Consider the following 20,093-nt stretch of genomic DNA (forward strand, 5'->3'; position numbering starts at 1 on the left):
CACAGACCTGAGTTCAGATTTGTACCTGCCTACCTGCTGGATTTGGGGTAAATTTCTAAAACATCCTGGGCCCCGGTTTCTCCAAGGTAATTTTTCTCCCTTTAGGGTTACTAAAGTTACACAGTGTTAAATCTGGCACACGACAGGTGCCCAATAAATGTTTCCCTTACCATTGCTGAAATATCCCTGTGGGGTATTTTAAGAAATGTCGGGTGAACTGCCTAGTGTGCTAAGAGGCAGAGTGAAAAATTCTGTGTTTGGAGAACCCTTCTGTGCAATCTCTTCTGTTTGTGATTTCCATCCTGAGTCAAGCATCCTCCCCTACCCTGCATGCCAGCCTGCCTAATGGTGCCATTGGCTGCCGTTGGTTGTCTCTTAATTGCCCCACGTCCCCACTTCCCCATGGTTCTGTTTTTTCTCCTCTTTCTTAGCACCTTGTTAGCACCTATTTTTTTCTTTTTTTCCTGCAAAAGTACTGTTGCCTGATTGCTTCAGTAAACATTTCTATTGTCCCCTTCACTGTTTTGCCAAGGGAAGCTCTGTTCCCGAGTTGTCAAAACTCCTTTCTCTTCTCCCCCGAAGCGGAACAGCTCCGGGTCTTTCTCTTTCATGCCTTGCCAGGTGGTGCTTCCTCCCTGGGGAAGCTGCATCTCTCCCCTGGGGAGAGGGCTCTAGTCTACTGGCCCGTGCCGCCTGCTGCTCTCAGCTTTCCCCATCAGGCAGGACTTTCTCCTGCTGCTCCCCAGGCCTTGAGATGCTTTCAAGCAGCTCCAGACCCTGCCGGTCGCTGCAGATAGCGTAGGGGTGCACATGGCTCTGAGCGGGCACCGCGCCAGCTCCGAGCGGCTCCAGCCAGACACAGCTCACAGACAGGAACAGCAGACAGCTTTGAACGGGGGTACCTAGAAAATGCAGGGCTTTTTTTTCTCCCCTTTTCCTCCGTTTTGCATACCTTACAAGATTCGGATTAGAAAACCTGAACCAGGTGGCGAGAGCTCTGAATTTTCCTGTGGCCTCAAGAGGGCGAGCTGCGGCTGTAACCTCACCTTTGCCTCCAGATGGCGCTGTTGTCACATCATCGTTTCCTGGTAAGCCGGTCCTTATCCCATTGTTAAAGGTGTGTCCATCTGCCGGCTGGAGTTGCCAATTGAGTCCGAGCAGATGCATGGCTGCAGGAGAGACAAAGTAATGAAAACATGAATAGAGAATTCAGCAATGCAGATGTCAAGGGGGAGGGCCAGGTGCCTTTTCCAAACGACTGCCTTTGAAGGAAGCTGCAGTTCAACACTGGCTTGCCCCAGGCCTCAGGGATTCGCTAAATACAGAAGGCAAGTAGATCTGGGTAGTTGGGTTTCCTCTTCCAGTGGAAAGGAAACAACAGCCTCAGGGGGAGAGCATCCCCAGTGGCAGGCGGAGGAGGGAGGGGAAAACAAAGCCCGGACCTTCCAATGGTGCCACCGTAAAGGGGAAAGTGCCCCTCTGGGATCACTGTAAAGGGCACTCTCCATCCCTCCCAGCCTTTCCTGCACTCCGGACAGAGCTGTTGATAGCCTGGTGGTCCAGGGGCATTGAAAAGAATAGTTTCCCCCAAACTGCTCACAATCTAAATCTGTTTCAAATCAAGGCTCCCCCAGCAGGGCCAGCCTGCTGGTCTGGTTCAGACGAGACTATACCTGTGCTGAAATACCAATGCAGCCTCCAGGATCTGCAGTAGTACTGGCCCACGGTAAAGCCCACCTCCCTGTTTCAAACTTGAAAAAGATTTTTCCGCTCCAGCCCTCTTCCTGACAAGTGAACATCTTTTCAGCCTATGGAGAAAGCTTGGGGGTAGTGATGGAATGGAGTCCTTTTCTGGAAATAGTACTATGGTGATTCACTGTCTCTCTCCCTCTCACCTGCCCTGTCTCTACCCTTCCCCACAGTCCAAGATGAGACACAGAGTTCTGAAGCACTGCCTCTTCTTTGCTAAGCAAACAAGCACGCCTACAAAACTCTCGTTTTACTCCCGTACAACCTCCAACCTCCAGACACCAAACTTCCTTCTGGTGGTCCTTGTCACTCTGTTGGTGCCACCTGCCCACGTCCCGGTGAGTTGAGCTAAGCCAATATCCCCCTATGTCTGACGGCTCTTGGTGAGTTGTTCTCACTGTGTGGAGCAAAAGGCAAGTTCCACACACCTGCATTCTTTCAAAGTCCGTATCTAAGGAATGCTTCCTTTGTGAAAAAATAAGGACTTCCTTCCCCTGCATATTTCTCAGCCAGGCAATAACCACCACATGTCTGTCTGGCATTTCAACCAGACACAGGTTGATGCCTTTGCTACGTTTCCAGCACTGCAGGAGGGAAAGGGCTGTTGACAGGGAAAGGTTCCTAGTATGAGGCGGGGATGGGAGAAACAATTAACCACAGGAAACGCAATTAACAATGCTTAGGAAATTGTTCACACAGCAATTAATTCTGCTTGCTTACCACCACCTAAAGTCAGGCTGCATTCTTTTAAGGTTAAAAACTTATCGTCAAACCTTACAGCTCAGATTGATGGCCTTGGATGAAGGTGGCAAGGTGTCCCTGCGTGTACATCTGCTTTTTCCTTACACACAACCCCACCTCAGAACCAAGTTTTCTTTCTCTACCTTACTCCGAAGTGCAAGGCTCACTACTGCAACTCTTCGAGATGATACATGCTAATAAGAGTAAGTGACATTTACTGTACACTTTCTGTCTGGGTAACACCTAATTTTCTCCTGCAGTTTATCTGTTCTATGTAGGTCACTTAGTTGAAGAGGCCAGATTCGATTGCCTCAAATAATGACATATTTTCACTGTACGGAGGTCAGGACATGAGAACTAATCGTGGCAGCTTCAAGAGAACGATAGCTTCTGATTTGTAATTACCAGGTGAAGGGAGCCGAGGAATTAGCTATTTTTAAAAGATTTCCAAAAAAACATGCTATTGGGTTATCGGCGCTTGCCTCGAGCCAGCTTTGCTGCTGCACTGGAGATGCGGTTCTTTCAAGGAGGGTCTCTGCGTTTTAACAGGGACACAGATAGATACTGCAGATCCAGCTGGGGCCCAGGCCTTACAGAGCTTTGATTTTTCATATCTAGAAACGGAAGCGATGGGTCCATCAGGCAAAGATGACAACCTCCCCAGCGCCCCATCAATATGAAAACTCTTGTCAAAACTGCTCCCCTTTCCTGGTACTCAATCTTGTCATTCCAAGGTGCAGAACATACTGCAACCATCAGCTTTGGGAGATCAGAGAGCAAGCAATACCCCGATCTTACTGGATATACCGAGGGCGTCCACGAAACGGTGGTCTCCGTTTGCAAAGACGCCTGCCCCCACCCCCTTGCTTTTATCTTGGGTTCCGTAGCATCTCTTTATTTAAAAAAAAAAAAAAAAAGTATTCTGAAAACAAGAAGACCACAGATGGGGTGAGAAGGGTTTGGGTCAGAGTACACAAGTAACTTCTCAGACGACTCCCAGAAGTGAAAGGAAAAATAAGAAAGTGAGATGAAGATGGAAAAAGGACAAAAGCCAAATCCACGGTGCATAAGCTCTGTCCTCCCAGTAGAAGCGATGCAACTCAAGTTGAAAAATGAAACTCAAGTTTGGGCATACTTTCTGTTGTTGAATTGAACATTAAGTAAATAAGTGAGAACTATATCGGGGTACAACCACCTCCTCTTGGTTTTGTTTTTTTGTTTTTTTTTTTGTAGGCAGGGTGTTGTGGGGAGTCTGAAATAGGCTTTTGTTTGCACTTTTTATTTTTTTCTTGGTCAGCTATTCCTCATCTCTTACTTCGGTAGGAAAATGAGAATATCTTTCTGGCCTGTGGGGATGGACTAAAGTGTCCTTAGGATAAAGACCCAAGGGAGCTGTGAAGTAAATGAGTTTCCTGACTAATGAGAATTGTTTCTCATTCTGCTACCAATTTGCTTGATGGTGGGGGCTGAGAAATCAGTCAGTCTCTCTCTCTTTACCTTTTGTAAAGGCTTCCCTTTACAGGTAGGATAATAGCTGCTTAGGGCCAGAGGGAGGTTCAGCAACTGCCCCCCCCCCCGAAGATTTATTGATAGCAGAGTATCTTGAACATAGAGGTGCTCCATGAGTGTTCATTGGAATCAGTAAGGATACATGCGGGCAGATGTGAGGGGCTGGATTGTAGGACATGATACTCTTTATAAATAAAAAACACGTAATACAGGGGTGTGAAGGATGGAATGAAACAGTGCTGGCCACTCTATGGAGCGGTCTGCAAAGAGAAGCTTTCTGATGATTAGAGTATTAATACCTGCTGCCAGTCCTTGGACCCCTTCTACGGCCAGCACCGTGGTAGACCTTCTACAGATATTATCTCAAGACCCGCAGCTTACATTTGAGGTGAGTGCCGTCATCATGCCCATTTCACAGACGAGGAAGCTGGTGACTGTAAAGTTTGATCACAGGGGGCTTTTAGAATACGAGGAGGATTACAGTGGGAGGCAGTTGGCTGCTTCATATTTCATAGCGATCTGGTTACAAATTCTGGTTTGCAGTGGAATCTCGGCAAACCTGGTCTCTTTCTTGCAACTCATGATAATCTCCCTGTGGTTGAGGAATCGCCAATTTTGTACAGTCAGCACCCCGTTCCTGAGGGGGGGGTTACATCATAGTTCCTCACCTTATTAATCTCACCACACACGCTGCATACCCTTTCCTTCTGCCACATCATCAGCCTGGGTCTGGAGCGAGGACAGCACGGTCCAGAGCCATGGCTGACCGGTGATAGAATACAGAGTGATTGGAGAAAGGAACTGTTACTGCTGTAAGCCATGGAGAGTCTGGGGTTCTTTGTTACAGCAGCATGCCTGAGCCAATCTTGACTGATACGTTCAAGTAGCCGGTAAATGAGAAATTCCACTTTTATACACTAGGTGTCCATTCAGTCCTTAAAGTTATTCACTTACCGGGTCAGGATCCTTTCTAAAACCCAGCCAGGAAGAGTCTGCACATATTTAAGGCCACTACATTAGCCTCTATGAACAACAACAACAACAACAAGTAGCTCTTTAAACATTATGTCATAATATCTCCAATTCTGAGCTGCTCTCAGAATCAGACTTAGAAGCTGAGAAGCCTCAGAGTGGCCAGAGTTACGACGTCTTCACCTCAAGATGTTGGGTGAACACTGGCCTCATCGTTTTCTCCCAAAAGACATCTGGATGCAGTGGGGTGGTCCCCTCCCCCAATCCCCACAAATGCTCCAGCAGCTCATCCCAAGAGGTCCTGTTCAGACCATCTGAGGGTCAGAAGTGAAATGAGTTTGGGAGACCCTCTCCCTAATGTTATTCACCCCCCACTGACAGCCTAAATGCACAATTTATCATGGTTTGACAGGCTCTGCTCCAGAGAGATCCTGGGATGCAACAAGGGGGCTCCATGGGTCAGCAGGGACAAAACAGGGAAAGGCTCCAAGGGGAAGTTCATGTAATCCAGGTGGCAGCTGGGAAATCAGCCACCAAACACACAATAGGGCAGCCAAACTCTGAAAGTATCCCTCTGGCTAATTGGAGAAAACTTTTATCAAGTATTGAAAATGAACCAAGACAGGATGGACAGACCACACACACATCCCAGATTTCAGCAGGAATAATAAACAGACCTACCTGCAGTTATGGTGCTATTTTCTTACTGAAGTTGCCTGCGTTTGTGCCAGATGGGGTCCGATAGAAATACTCAGGGGGAGCCAAAGCAAAGAGAAGAGGGAGGGGTTGGCGGCAGGTAAAAGAATTCTCCAGCAACCACAAGGAAGGAGACTGTAGGCCTTGAAAAGTGGCAGCTTGGAACGGGGGTTGTCTGAAATAGTAATTAGGGTATGTGTGGGCCCTGCTGGGTGCCACTTAGAACCTTCCATGTTCACTGGCTGGCAGAGGATCAAGTTGACAAGAGGGCCAATCAATATGTCAGCAACGCTTCCCAGAGAGCTGCTCAGCCCTTGCTTGTCAGAGAGGGCAAACACGGGGGCCACGGGTGTTCTGCGTTTGCCGAGCAGGTCCCCAGGAACCGGGGGTATCTTTAAAGATCAGTCTTGTCAATACATAACTGGAGGAAGAGATTGGGCTTTCCCTTTGAAAATGGAAGCCTTCGGGCCAAGCAGAGCTTAGGGAGGGGAGGAGGTCTTGTGGCTCCACCTGCGATCAGATTCACAAGGGCCTTAGAGATGACGGCAAAGCTCCTTCAGAGACTGAGGCAGGATGATGGGAAGGGTCAGAGCTGGGTCTCCCCACCCTGACATCACCCGATTTAGTCAACAATGCCAGGGCTCCCGTGGGAAATGTAGCCAATTCTGAAAGGGCCCCTGCCTAGATGACGGAAAAAACCGCAGCGGAATACTCCGAGCTCAAATGCACCAATGCTGACCTCGAACTTGCCCAGGCAATCTGTAAAGGCACTTTTGCAAGTAGTAGTGAAAATTAACACACTGCAAATGAGCCTCCTCGATGATGGTGACAATGAACATCTATTTTGGGACTGTGCCAGGTATTGGGCTAATTACATTATTTGCATCATTTATTCATCATTTATCATTCAGCAGACATTTATTGAGCCCCTACAGTGTGTTAGGTGTGTATTCCTAGGCACCAGGAATAAAGCAGTTAACAAGACAAGTTCCTCGCCCTCAGGGGAAAATAGAAACTAAACACATAAGTGAAAAGTAGAGTACCGGGCTAGGGAATGCCAAGGCATGGGGGTTGGGAAATTGAACTTTTTTGGTTTAATTGTAGACCAGTTAAAGATGATTGCCTGTGATAGGTGAATCTGAGCCAAGGCTTGAACGAAGTAAGAAAGCAATTCATGCTGACATCAGGTTTGAGTGAAGTTAGGGGAAAAGGAGAGTGTGGGGTGCTGGGGGGGGAATCAGTGGTGGGGAATGGGTGCTCTTGGAAGGGGTCTGCCTTATATTTGGGTGAGATGGGATGACCCTGGAGGATTCTGAAGAGGATGAAAGCTCATTTATTTTCATTCTCACCCTGTGAGGTGGTAATATAATCTACATTTTCTAGATGAGGAAATTGAGGCTTAGGGAGGTTAAGTGACTTGCCCAAGATCACACAGCCAGGAAGTGGGAAATCTGGGATTCAGACCGAGACACTTGTACCTGCAGAGTCAACCACCATGCTCTCCTGCCAGTGACTCACTCTCTCTGAGTCCTCACTGGAGGCCGTCACGCCCTTGGAGTTCTTTAAATGAATCACTACTTTGCCAAGACTGAACAAGGCAGGTGGGCTACAGAACCACGTACTAAATACTGTCAAGGCTCACTCGGGAACAGACACCTCCTTGTGCAAGCAGTCATTAGTCCTCTATAAATATAAAAACCAGTTTGCTATTTAACTTAAAGGAATCGCCGTTGTCAATAGAAAATAAATCTGTTGGACAACTTCAATTTACCGTCCTGCTGGCTAACAATCAATATGTTTGGTGACTTTTTCCTTGGTGAGTTTGCTTATCATGCTTCAGGGATGCAGGAGAGTACAGTGGGTCTTCCTGAAAGAGATGAGGGCCCACTGCAATGTATTAATGTATTAATTATCCTTTTTAGGAAGGCTGTCAGTGCCAAAATGACCTTCTGCCTAAAAGAAGAGATGTAAACAAAACCATGAGGGATAACATTCTCAGAAATGCTCCAAGTCTTAAAGGAGTTAAAAATTTTTAAATCTTAAAGGAGTTTAAAAAAAAAAAATCCCTTCCAAACCACATGGGTGAAGTGATTTCTTTCAGTTTCGCCCCATTGTATTGCAATACACTGAGTGGAATAAATTTTCAAAGCACCGCAGGGAAGTTACGCCCACAAATCCCTTTACTAGTAATGGTATTTGTGCACCTATCTGCTATGAATGCTCTGAAAACTTACTTGCCTGTGTCCAACTTCCAGCCTGCAGCTTCCAAAATGGTTGCAAAGCTTATGGCCCAGGAATTACACAGACGAGGAAGGGTGAGCTGTAGATACGATACCAGAATCCTGGCAGGACCACGGGAACTGAGAGGGGCTTTGGAGAAATGCACCTGCATTTACCCCTCTACCTGCACTCTCTCATCTTCCAGCTATGGTGCTAAAGCGGTCCTCGGCATGAATTCTGTCTGCGCCTTTCTAATTCTAGTCCCTCACAAAAGCAGGGAGACTTTCTGGCCTGCATGTCTGCCACGAGGACGAGGTGAGAGCTGCAGGAGACAGCTCTGGGACCAGAGAGCGGTGTGTTCCCGAGACAAGAAGAATCCACACGGAGGGACCAGCATATTAATCTCTTCCTGTGACAGGCTTGGGATGGTACAGGGAGCGGGAAGTGGTATGAGATTAATCAATTCCTGTGTTTGGAGGAAACAAACGGGGCTCCTTGCTGCTTTAGGGTGCATGGCGCCCCCAAGCCGGTGTCAGCCCCGCCCCCTTTGTCCCCTTGCACCTGCTGCACTGCAGCTGGCAACAGTGTGGGTGTGTGGTGTCTGGTGTGCTCAGGTGACCTCTAACAAGGCCCCCTGGCTCCCAGCATCACCGGGCAGATCGATATCCAAGACGGACCCATGAGCTGACATCCACTTTCTGTTTCTGGTGCGGGGGTCCCCAGGAACGTACACTGGAGGACAGGCGATGCTGGCCAGGCATCCCATTGTCCACGGAGCCAGCTCATCCTCGGGCTGATAAATACACACCTGGAGCCATTCAACACACAGAGCATCATTTCCCACCCCAGACTACTCCGTTCCTGCTGCTACTTTTTCCTGGAAAGAACTAAAATAAAAGCCTTTCTTTCTCCAAGAAAGGACCCATGTGATCAAAATACCTTTAGAGAATGATAACATTGGTAGGTCTTATTCCTCAAATAAATCACCGTCTCGGATTTTAAGAGCTTTTGTGATAGCAGAACACATCCCCACAATCCACACACATACACCTCAATGCATCTTCCTTCCGCCCGACCCCGAAGCTTGTCATTCAGTGTCAACAATCCAAACATCATTCGTCTTTCATTGAAGAACAGCAACCAGCGGTCCTGTTCAAGAGGGGGCCGGTCCACAAGACCACCAACTACAAAAGGAAGGCGACGTGGGCTGCACGCAGCATGCGGCCACCGGAATCCTGGGAAGCAGACATCATGAATGTTTTAGAGGATGAGATGTCATATCGATCAGGAGATGTGCTGTGTGTGTGCTGGAACAAAGAGGGGGAACTCTCTCGTGAAAAATCGCCTTCTGCAAGAGGGAGTGGGGAGGGGGTTCTGGGAGGTGGCCGTTAGGGCGCTGGCCCTACTCTGTTCCCTCAGCTGCAGCAAACGAGGGAAAGACAGTCTGGACTCACTTCCCTTCCTGAGTCCCGGGCAGCCCCCAGCAAACCACTCCCTGCGAGCCTTCTGATTGAACTCACAGCCCACAGCCAGGCAGCCTGAGATTGGCAGCCTAGCCAGGGGGCCTTAGGAACAGGATGAAGGAAGAGCTATCTCCCTATCTTGGGTCCCTGAGAGATTCAGTCCCATCAGGGTTCAAATCCCCACACTGCTACTCATAAGCAGATGAACTTGTACCAATGAATTCACCTCTCTGAGCTTTGCTTTCCTTAGCTAGAATAAAAGCTAACATTTTAGAAAGCGCTGACTCAGGGGCCAACATTCTGCTGAGCGCTTGGTATACATTACTTTATTTGCCCTTTACAGCAAACCTGGAGGTGGGTACTGTTATCATTCCCATTTTGTGATGAAAAAATTGAGGCAGAAAGGTGTTGGGAACCTTGCCCACCCTGATAGGGCTCACAGTTGGGGCAGCTGGTTATGGAATCAAGCACATGCTCTCAGCCCTTTACATCTCTATGGGGAGAGGGGTGATCAAACCGACCTTGCAGGGCATTGTGATATAAAGGAGACAGGAACCTGGGAGTATCAAACACAAAGGAGGCACTCAAGAAACGTGTCTCACTTCCTGTTGGGTCTTGGATCACTCTGTCATGACAACAATGGTGATCATGGCTAACTTTTATTAAGCCCTTACTGTGTGTCAGCATCGATTCTGTGGAGTGTGTATATTATTCTCCCATCTCGTAGACGAAGACGCTGAAGCTCAAGGGACTGAAGTAGCATGCAGCTGGTAAGTGGTCGAGGGGTGATTTGAGCCTGAGCCCCGTGACACCTACGGCCTGAGTACTGCACCACCCAACTCACAGCAGGACGACTGTCAGCTCAAAGTCCAATACCAGTGAAGATGGGGGACGTATATTCATCTAGATATTCATCCCCCATTGGCCTGAATCCCCCACCAGAGACAGCTTTGTGGCTTCCTTTTCTCTGCATCCCATCAGAATGGCAGAGCCACAGTCAAGAGGGGCTCAAAGGTCGTGTGGTCCACACCTTTGCTGTACAGATGGTGCCCACGACAGCCAATGACTGGCTGAGCCAGGATTTGAAATTTGGTCTCTTGATTCTTTGTCTGGTGCCCTCTCTACTGTCTCGTCCACCTCCTTAAAGACAGAGAAGCTGATGGGCAATGAAATGCCTTAAAAAACAGACAATGAGGGCACTGCAGAGAAGCCTTCTCCTCTCACCTTTTTATTACTATGACTTGCAATGCAGGGCACAAGCAAAAATAACCTGTTAAATTAGTCAACAAAAGGGGCATTATGGTTCTTTCTGATCCTAAATTCATTAGCTCGGGTTTCTCTGGCAAATTACTTCCACCACAGAAGTTCATTCACACCTACAGTCTAAAATCACCACTTTTCTATTTCTACCCGGTCCAAGGATGTCGTGGTCCATATAGGTGTGTTCCCTCCTGCGTGTGACCTTGGTAATTTTTCAGGAGTGAGAAATGAGTTGAAGAAATAAGGACGCTGAGCAAATCCTGTATGTAATTCTCATTTCAATGTGGTCATTTGTTCAGCAAAGCCAAATTAGGCACATGGGGAGGCTGCCAATGTTCTTTTCAATTTTTAATTTCTGACATGGTTTGCTCAAGGATTTTTTTTTTTTTTAACTCAGGAATTAAAAAAAATCTCATGTTATAGTAAATTGGGCTTGCTCTTTCTCTTAAATGGTTTTTAGTTAAGTGGATTTCACATGCCTAACCTAAAACATTTAAAAGTTGATTCTGATGGAAAGAAACATCACGTTAAAAACAAAAATTAGTTCTCTCTCCCAGGGATTGATCATACAGTAGGAACTGAAAATCCCAGAAATATGGTAGTCCTGGTTCTCTGATGTGCTTACTATCAACACAGTCAACTTTTTACCGGGAGAAAGCTAGTCTGGATAAAAAAGGATACTTTCTTTTCGGAATGCAAGCCACCTAAATCTATCAAAAAAAGAACAGTTTCCTCTGCAATTAGGTAAATGACACAATTAGGCTTATTTGGAGTTTTTGACAATTTACTTGGTAGAGCTAATTTCAGGGGCTTGAAGTGACACTTAAGTCCCAAACATTTCTTTCCTGCTGAAGGTACACATTTCTCTCAACAGGTAGCAGCACTGTGGCTGTGGCATTTTTGGCTTATACAAAGCATTGCAATGACAGCAGAAAGACATTCAACACGGTTCATAATTAACCTTCCTCCTCCCTTTGGCTTGTGATCCCTCCCCACCCCCCACACCCCCCCAATTACTCGATGGAAGATCCCAACTCAGGTGTAACCCAATTCACCTCCAGGCGGGGGTTGGTGTCTCTTCTAATACCTGCCTGGGAGAGAGATGCTCCCTGACCCACATGTTTGGAGCTCAAGAAGGATGAACACGTTTGAAAAGTTCCCCCGCTTGTTTTTATTACTTAGATCTTGGAGGCTGAAGTTTCTAAAATGTCCACATTAGTTTTATCTGATTTCATTTCGTCTTTAATATAAGACACTCCTGTGGTAGATATTTTATTATCCCTATTTTACAAATGAAGAGAATGAGACACCAGTTATACAACACGCCCAGTGACAAGGGTTGCCAGATTTAAAAAAAAAAAAAAAAGGGCTTCCCTGGTGGCGCGGTGGTGGGGAGTCTGCCTGCCGATGCAGGGGACACAGGTTCGCACCCCCGTCCGGGAAGATCCCACATGCCGCGGAGCAGCTGGGCCCGTGAGCCATGGCTGCTGAGCCTGCACGTCCGGAGCCTGTGCTCCACAACGGGAGAGGCCACAGCAGTGAGAGGCCCACGTACCACAAAAAAAAAAAAAAAAAGTTAAATCTGGCAATTCTACCAAGTCCCCATAGTTAGACTAAATCTCAGAGACACCTTTGTCCTTCTGCAGCCCCAGGAACAGCCCATTGGCTGCTGCCCTCAGATCCTCTAAGCTTAGTTCCAGATCTGTCAGAAAGAATTGTCCAAGGTAACCAGAGTTGGGTCTCTCCTCTGAACCTCTAGAGTTCTCTAATTTAAATGTCATTTCCATTCTGCTTCCAGTCCAACAGAAATATAACACGAGCCACACATGCAACTTAAAATGTTCTAGTAACCACATTAAATAGGTAAAAATAAATGTCATGGTTTCAACCTAATACATCCAAAACATTATCACTTCAATATGTAATCAATGTAAAAATCATTTTTCGTTAAGTCTTCCAAATCTGGCCTGTATTCTGCACTAAGAGCATATCTCAATGGAGGTGCTAAACTTTCAGTGGTTAGAGTGAAATGTGGTCCTGCCAAAACAATAAAAGTCTGTTAAACAGAAAAATACATCCCTTCAGTTTTTAAATTTAATTACAATGAAATGAAGTGAAAAATTCAGTTCACATGTGGCTACTGGACAGAGCAGTTCTAGACCACTGTGGCTAAATGGGGTTCTTCTAGGCCGATTTCCTCCTCTCTGCCCCCAGGATATTTTGTATCCGCACCTCTCACAGCATCTGTGGCTTTATGTGGTGATAACTTATTTGCTGATCACTCTACTTCCCCTCCCATCCCCCCTCAAACTTTGATCCATGAGCACCTTGAGGGGTGAGAGCGAGTCCTTATACCCCCTCTTTTCAATTTGCTGCAGTAGAGCCACTATCAGGTTTAGAACACACTATGTCCAAAAACTATTTATTGAATGAAAGAATGGCTTAACGACTTGTGTTTTAAAAAATGCAGTTAATTGAGGTCTTGCAGTGTACCAGGCTAAGAATAATCATGGCAATAGTAATGAACAGTTTCTATTGAATTCTGACTTTGTACCAGGCTCTCCATTACTACCAGCTTCTAAGCATTTTCTCATTTGAATACCCTGCTCCCCCAGAAATCATCTTTGAGGCAGGACCTATTATTTCCATTTTACAGATGAGAAAACTGAGGCTTAGGGAGATTAAATAACGTGCCCACTCTCACACAGCTACTAAGCGCCAGAGCCAGGAATATGCGGATGTATCTCAACCTCCCTGCTGGTGTTTCCCTAACCTCAGTCATCATGGACCACATTCCGGATTTTTTACTAAATGTGATCTCCACTCATGCTAGTATTTCCTCACTACATTTTAAAATCAATACCCCCCCCCCCGCCTTAAAACTTTAATCCACTTAGCCTCAACCCAAAATAGTATCTGTGAAATAGAACGTGTGATGTATTAGTTATAAGGCTTTGTGATACATGAACGTGGACACAGAATTATTGAAATAAAGACGTTTGCCCACACAGCACACAGTCACCCTGCGCATATGCTACTAGTGGTCTGTCTCCTGCAGTGGAGAAAACATTACCCCCTGGTAATGCTGGACTGCCTCTAACTTTGAACATTTGTCTTTCTATTCCCAAGGACCCACCATTATTTCTGTGTTTTCCCTGCCCTCTACAGTGGTCTAAGAAAGCAAAAACATCAGCAGTAGAAGAATGGGCTGGAAAGAAGGCTGCCCGTGCCTGTCTTTTCTCATTATTTCCAGCTGGATAAAAGCAAACCACAAGACCTGACCTCCCACCCACCCCCTCCACCTTGAGGCTTTTTCTTTACTTCTTCAGGGCCAGAGGCCTAAGACTGCTTCAGGTAGGCTGCATCCATGGGGTCAGTCCTTCCTGCCGAGAGCCTCCCCACCTTAGGCCAGGGTGATGCCAGGAGAGTCTGGAACCTGCTAGAATCCAAGAGCCCTGATCCACATCACCTGCCTCTGCCCAGAAACATGTCCACAGCCCAGACCATCACGGATGTGTTCCTGGGCAGCCCAGTTTCTACTTAACTCATAAATTCACCAGCCATCATTGAGCACCGACTATATCCCAGATACTGCAAACCCTCAAGGCAATTTTCTTTCTTTGTTTTAAAAAATTTTTTATCGAAGTAGAGTTGATTTATAATGTTGTGTTAATTTCTGCTGTCTAGCAAAGTGATTCAGTTATACACACATATATATTCTTTTTCATATTCTTTTCCATTATGGTTTATCACAGGATATTGAATATAGTTCCCTATGCTATACAGTAGGACCTTGTTGTTTATCCATCCTGTATATACTAGTTTTCAATGCAATTTTCCGTAACAATAATAGTCAACATTAATATAGTGGTTACTGTGTGCTAGACACTATTCTAAGAACATTAAACATTTAGATAGGAAATGTTTGGTCGATCAAAGATGGTAGAATATCGGTAATTTTATATGGTCCAACTTAAACATATTAATCACTTAATACAATAGCCCCAGAGACAGATACTTTTATTATACCCATTTACAGATGAAGAAACTATAGGGGAGAGAGATTAAGTAACCTGGTCATTCCACCACTAGTAATAGAGCTGGGCTGTGAACTTGGGGACATTGGCTCAAAACACTTAACCATAATGCTTTCTGCCTCTTATAGCAAAAGTGCCAAAAGAGAATGCTGCCTTCTGCCCAAAGGCTAGACGCTATACTTCAGGTGCATTGTGGCTAAGATATACTTTTATGGGAACAATGGAACAAGATGGTTAGAGTAGCTTTGCAGCCAAAAACCCTTGGCCTCAAATCCGGATCCCTTTGGACCTTAGTATCTGTGAGACTCTGGAAAAGTTTTGTTTAGTTTAGTTTTTCAACTTCTCAGACCCTCTATTTCCTCATCTGTAAACTGAGAATCTTAAAACTCCCTACCTCCCAGGGGAGACTGTCACATTAAACAAAATAAAGCATGCAAAGCACTTGGCTTGACAAAGAGTTACGAGCTCAACAAATTAGTTATTGTGTGGACTGGCCAGAAATAACTGTCTGTCTGGAGAAAAGTATCTTTCAGATTCCAAACAGCTAGATTAGAGGCAAATAGTCATTCCTGAATTGGAGATGTCCTGCCTTCTGCATTAAAACATCAGAATCCAATGGGGGAGAATACTTAGGGATCATCTCCTCTGGACTCATTTTACAGAAGAGGTTACAGAACTCAACCTAAAAAGGTTAAATACCTTGGCGGAGAGGCTATGCATTGTTCTTGAGAAGCACAGATCCCTCATCTCATTTGCTTCCACCTTGCTGCACTGACTCTTGAAGGCATCCTTTTGGAGAGATGCTTTCAAAAGAAGAGTCAGACCTGCTGACCCGACTCACAGATTTCACGCGTGTGTGATATCACTGGCAACACTAAGCAGTGGTGGGAGGTGCAGCTGGGGTGGGAAAAGGGAGGTGAATGGGGGGGATTCTAAATGATTTCCATCAAACTTTTCCAAAGCTACTGCAAATATGCAGCGTGTTTCCTATGCAAACGTAGCTTCAACTCAAGCCCTCCAACCTCCCTCCTTCTACCCAGATCACCACCTTGAGTCCCCTCCTATGTTAATATTTGGGAGATGCCTCTGTGTATAAAAACACATTCAATAGCAATATTTCCTACATTTAACCTGATATCTACAAATTCAGCCTGCTCACATGATTCGGTTTGCATAGCGTGGGTGGGCTCAGTTAATGAGTCTTTCCTAACCTTCGACTCTCTGCCTGGGGCTAAGCCAGGCTCTGGAGGGGAATGGCAATAACTGAGACACCGCTGCCCTCCAAAAGCTGCTGGTCCAGGCCATTGGTTTCAGGCTGTGGTTCCCAGACCAGCAGAATCAGCATCCTCTGAGAACTTGTTAGAAATGCAAAGAACTGGCCCCCACTCCAGACCCACAAATCAGAAACTCAGGCAGGGGCGGGGCTCGGGTATCTATATGGCTTAACAAGCCCTTTAAGTGATTCTGACGGAGGCTCAAGTTGGAGAACCACTGGCGCTGTGTGAAGCAAGGCCGCTAGCAATGAGTAAAGGAGAACGTGAACGGCGGGAACAAGCCCCTATTGCCTATTTCCACGAGGGTGGAGGAGGTGAGAGCCCCAGAGCCTCCTGCCAGGTGTGCGAGGTCTCTGCCCACGCGGGTAGGATGTCACAAGCAGCTAGGAAGACGCAATACAGAAAAGAGAGGCTCAAGCCAGAGTGGAAAGATGGAGACCGTGGCAGACCCAGACTTGAGCCAAAGTGCAATAGGGACCTGCTCTCTGCCCGTTCTGCCTGTCTGGGAGGACCAGTTATCAGAGACCCATGGCCACCTCCAGACTCAACAGGGCCACTTGTATGAATGCTTTCCCATCCCACTGGAAGCTTCCTGGACGCCCATCCACGTCGCTCAGAGCCTTGCTTTCCAAACCATCAGCCGCTTAACAGAATTAAAACAGAACCTGTTGGAACTTTTAAAAAAATTAATTAATTAATTTATTTTTGGCTGCGTTGGGTCTTCGTTGCTGGGCACGGGCTTTCTCTAGTTGCGGCGGGCGGGGACTACTCTTTGTTGCGGTGCGCGGGCTTCTCATTGTGGTGGCTTCTCTTGTTGCGGAGCACGGGCTCTAGGTGCGAGGGCTTCAGTAGTTGTGGCATGTGGGCTCAGCAGTTGTGGTGCACGGGCTTAGTCGCTCTGTGGCATGTGGGATCCTCCCAGACCAGGGCTCAAACCCGTGTCCTCTGCATTGGCAGGCGGATTCTTAACCACTGTGCTATCAGGAAAGTCCCAGACCTTGTTGGAACTTGATACATGAATTCATTCATGCCCCCCGCCCCTTAAAACAACTTCACATTTTCTACCATTAATGGATGTGCAATTATAGAGGAGATTAGTGATTTAAGCCAAACATATAAACTCTCAGAGTGGAAATTTTAAACACTGTGCCTAAAATTGGGGAGATATTTTCAGAGAGAAGGTATTTTAGACAGTGGCTCTGAGATGGCATAAAGGGAGGGTTCTCTCCTCCACTCTCTGGTCAGTCCTGACCATGGACGTGCAGACCGAAGGCAGGTAGGTCTTGGGGGATCTGGGCTCTGTTAGAAGGACTGCATCCCCTTTCCCCCCATCAGGCACAGAGCTGCCCAAAACCAGACGATGCACTGGGGTAGTTGTGCCGGGGACATGTGATTGGAAATACCTGTCTGTAAGCATTCTTGGGGCAAACTCTTTTTTTCTTTAGTCCGGGAGGCTGACCCCGTGAGTTTGAGCTGAACAGCTATGTATTAGCTTAGGACTGTTAGGGCTCAGCTTGACCTAGCTTCAGCAGAATAGGGCAATTTTTGGAAGCTTGTTAAGATAGCTCACGGAAGTGAGGGAGGATCTGCCTCACCAAGCCTTGTCTTTTTTTTTTTTCCGGTTCGCGGGCCTCTCACTGTTGTGGCTTCTCCCGTTGCGCAGCACAGGCTCCGGGCGCACAGGCTCAGCGCCCATGCCTCACGGGCCCAGCCGCTCCGCGGCATGTGGGATCCTCCCGGACCGGGGCACGAACCCGTGTCCCCTGCATCGGCAGGCGGACTCTCAACCACTGCGCCACCAGGGAAGCCCAAGCCCTGTCTTTATTCTCGGTCAGGGGGCTCTCTCCACAAAGGGTGGGCCGTGGCCACAGAGAATGCCAGACTCATCGTCCCACCCTCTTGGGCCACCAGAGAAAAGAGAGCTTCATTTTTTGAGCTTCGCTCTTAGACAGGCAAGTATTCTGATCATCGCAGCTGGGGTCACGTGCCCTTCCTTGGGCCTGTCACTGTGGCCTTGAAGGTAAGATAACACTATGGCCCTGACCTGAAGACGATGCGAGGAGGGTGTTGAGTACAGACCTGGCCACCAAGTAAGGATGTCACATCTAGCAAATAAAAATATAGGATGCTAGTTAAATTTGAATTTCCCGTGCAATATTCAGGACACACTTATACTAAATACATTATTTGTTATTTATCTGCAACTCAGATTTAACTGGGGTTCTACACTGAATCTGGCAACCCTGTCACCAAGGGAACTGGTGTGAGCCAGTCAGGCTCCCCATTTTGTGTCTACCACAGTTTGTATGAACCCTTGAAGAGGTACAGAGTTCTCTGTGGAACAAAGCACTGTCCATGCTCAGGGGTGTCCCTGAGACCCTGCTCCATGGTGTGTTGGGATGGCTGTCTGTCCAGATGAGAATCTGTGTCAGGCATCTGCATTTTTCACGAAGTGTCAAAACTGTCTGGCTGTCTGATGTGTAAATCATATGGACTATACTTTTTATCAACCATATCGGTTCCCAGGTGGGACCTGAGGAATTTATCAGAAAATTCAGCTAGAATTATTAGAGAAATGCAAATCAAAACTACAATGAGGTACTACCCCACACCGGTCAGAATGGCCATCATTAAAAAGTCTCCAAATAACAAATGCTGGAGAGGGTGTGGAGAAAAGGGGACCCTCCTACACTCTTGGTAGCAATGTAAGTTGGTGCAGCCACTACGGAGAACAGTATGGGTGTTCCTCAGAAAACTAAAAACAGAATTACCATGTGACCCAGCAAGCCCACTCCTGGGCATATACCCAGACAAAACTGTAATTCGAAATGATACATGGACCTCTATGTTCATAGCAGCACTATTTACAGGAGCTAAGACATGGAAACTGCCTAAGTGTCCACTGACAGATGAATGGATGAAGATGTGGGGTAGATGTGTGTGTGTGTACTAAGCAAAATAAGTCAGAAAGAGCAAGACGACTATCATAGGATATCACTTACATGTGGAATCTGAAATATGACACAAATGAACTTATCTACGAAACAGAAACAGACTCACAGACATAGAGTTCAGACTTGTGGTTGCCAAGGGGGAGGGGTTTGGGGGAGGAAGGATTGGGAGTTTGGGATTAGCAGATGCAAACCGTTACCTATAGAATGGATGAACAATAAGGTCCTATTGTATAGCACAGGGAACTATATTCAATATCCTGTAATAAACTTTAATGGAAAAGAAAAAGAAAAGCAAAATTCGGTTAGCATCAAATTGTGATTCCACTCTTGCCAAAGCTCCCTAGAGATGTCTGATAGAGAGTCAGCATGAGGCTACCTAGCTGGTCCAAGCCCATCTCTTAGGCTGGGTTTTAGTGCCCTTTTTCTAGAAGGCTCACTACAACCCGTTTATAAGGTCTCTTCCTCTCTAGTCTTGGCTGAAAATTTGGAACCTGAAGATCTCTGCAAGTTCCATTTCTGCCAACAGTGTTGATTCCTGTAAATATTTACCACACTTGCTCTGCAGTCAAGGCGCAGCCATGTTTTCTCTTCCTCTGGAAGGAAGTTTATTACACAAAGTAATAGGTGATGTCTTCTTGCTACCACATCCATCTGCTGTAGTACCTGTGTGCTGAACTTCTTCGACAGCAAGAACAAACAGTTGTTACTGAAACCTTCCACCCGGAGGAAAACAATAAAACCAGAAACAAAAGCAAACCAACAAACCAAACTTCTATAGAGATTTATTCTCTGTTGGAATACTGAACACAAGACAGAGCAGCCCAAAGCTGAATTTCAATTATATTTCCTAAAGTAGGAAAACCAAACAGTTCAGTTTGATTTTCCCTTCAGACAATACTTTCTTGTTCTGGTGATAAGGGGTGACTTTTCAGCACCAAGTATCCCAGAAAGAACTCTGGGCGATGGGGTGAAGTACTGGGCTTGGATTTAGGATACACAAAGCCAGTCCAGGGGCAAGGTCAGTCTAGGCAAGATTTTGAGCTGAAGGACTTTTTCTGTGTGTTCTCCCATCTGTTCCCAGGAGCAAGCGATGCCTGAAAAACTCTGTGTGAAGGAACTGATAGTTTTAGTGAAAGAAAAAGGTAGTCTAGGGGCCTCTGGGCATCACGTTTGGACTTAAGGGCAAGACTGTGTTTCTTTTTCTGGGAAGGCCCTATG

At 46.5% G+C, this 20,093-nt stretch overlaps 1 protein-coding gene across 13 annotated transcripts in view; it reads right to left on the bottom strand.

Moving 5' to 3' along the window:
• Window positions 1-20,093, bottom strand: part of TENM2 (teneurin transmembrane protein 2) — a 713,065-nt gene that overhangs the window by 231,209 nt on the left and 461,763 nt on the right. For all 13 annotated transcript variants that reach the window (XM_033432114.2, XM_033432113.2, XM_033432112.2 and 10 more), the window contains one exon: window positions 1,047-1,169. In XM_033432114.2, the coding sequence (XP_033288005.1) occupies window positions 1,047-1,169 (123 nt within the window). The remainder of the gene's footprint in view (window positions 1-1,046; window positions 1,170-20,093) is intronic.

Source organism: Orcinus orca, chromosome 3, assembly GCF_937001465.1.
Source record: "Orcinus orca chromosome 3, mOrcOrc1.1, whole genome shotgun sequence".
NCBI lineage: Eukaryota > Metazoa > Chordata > Mammalia > Artiodactyla > Delphinidae > Orcinus > Orcinus orca.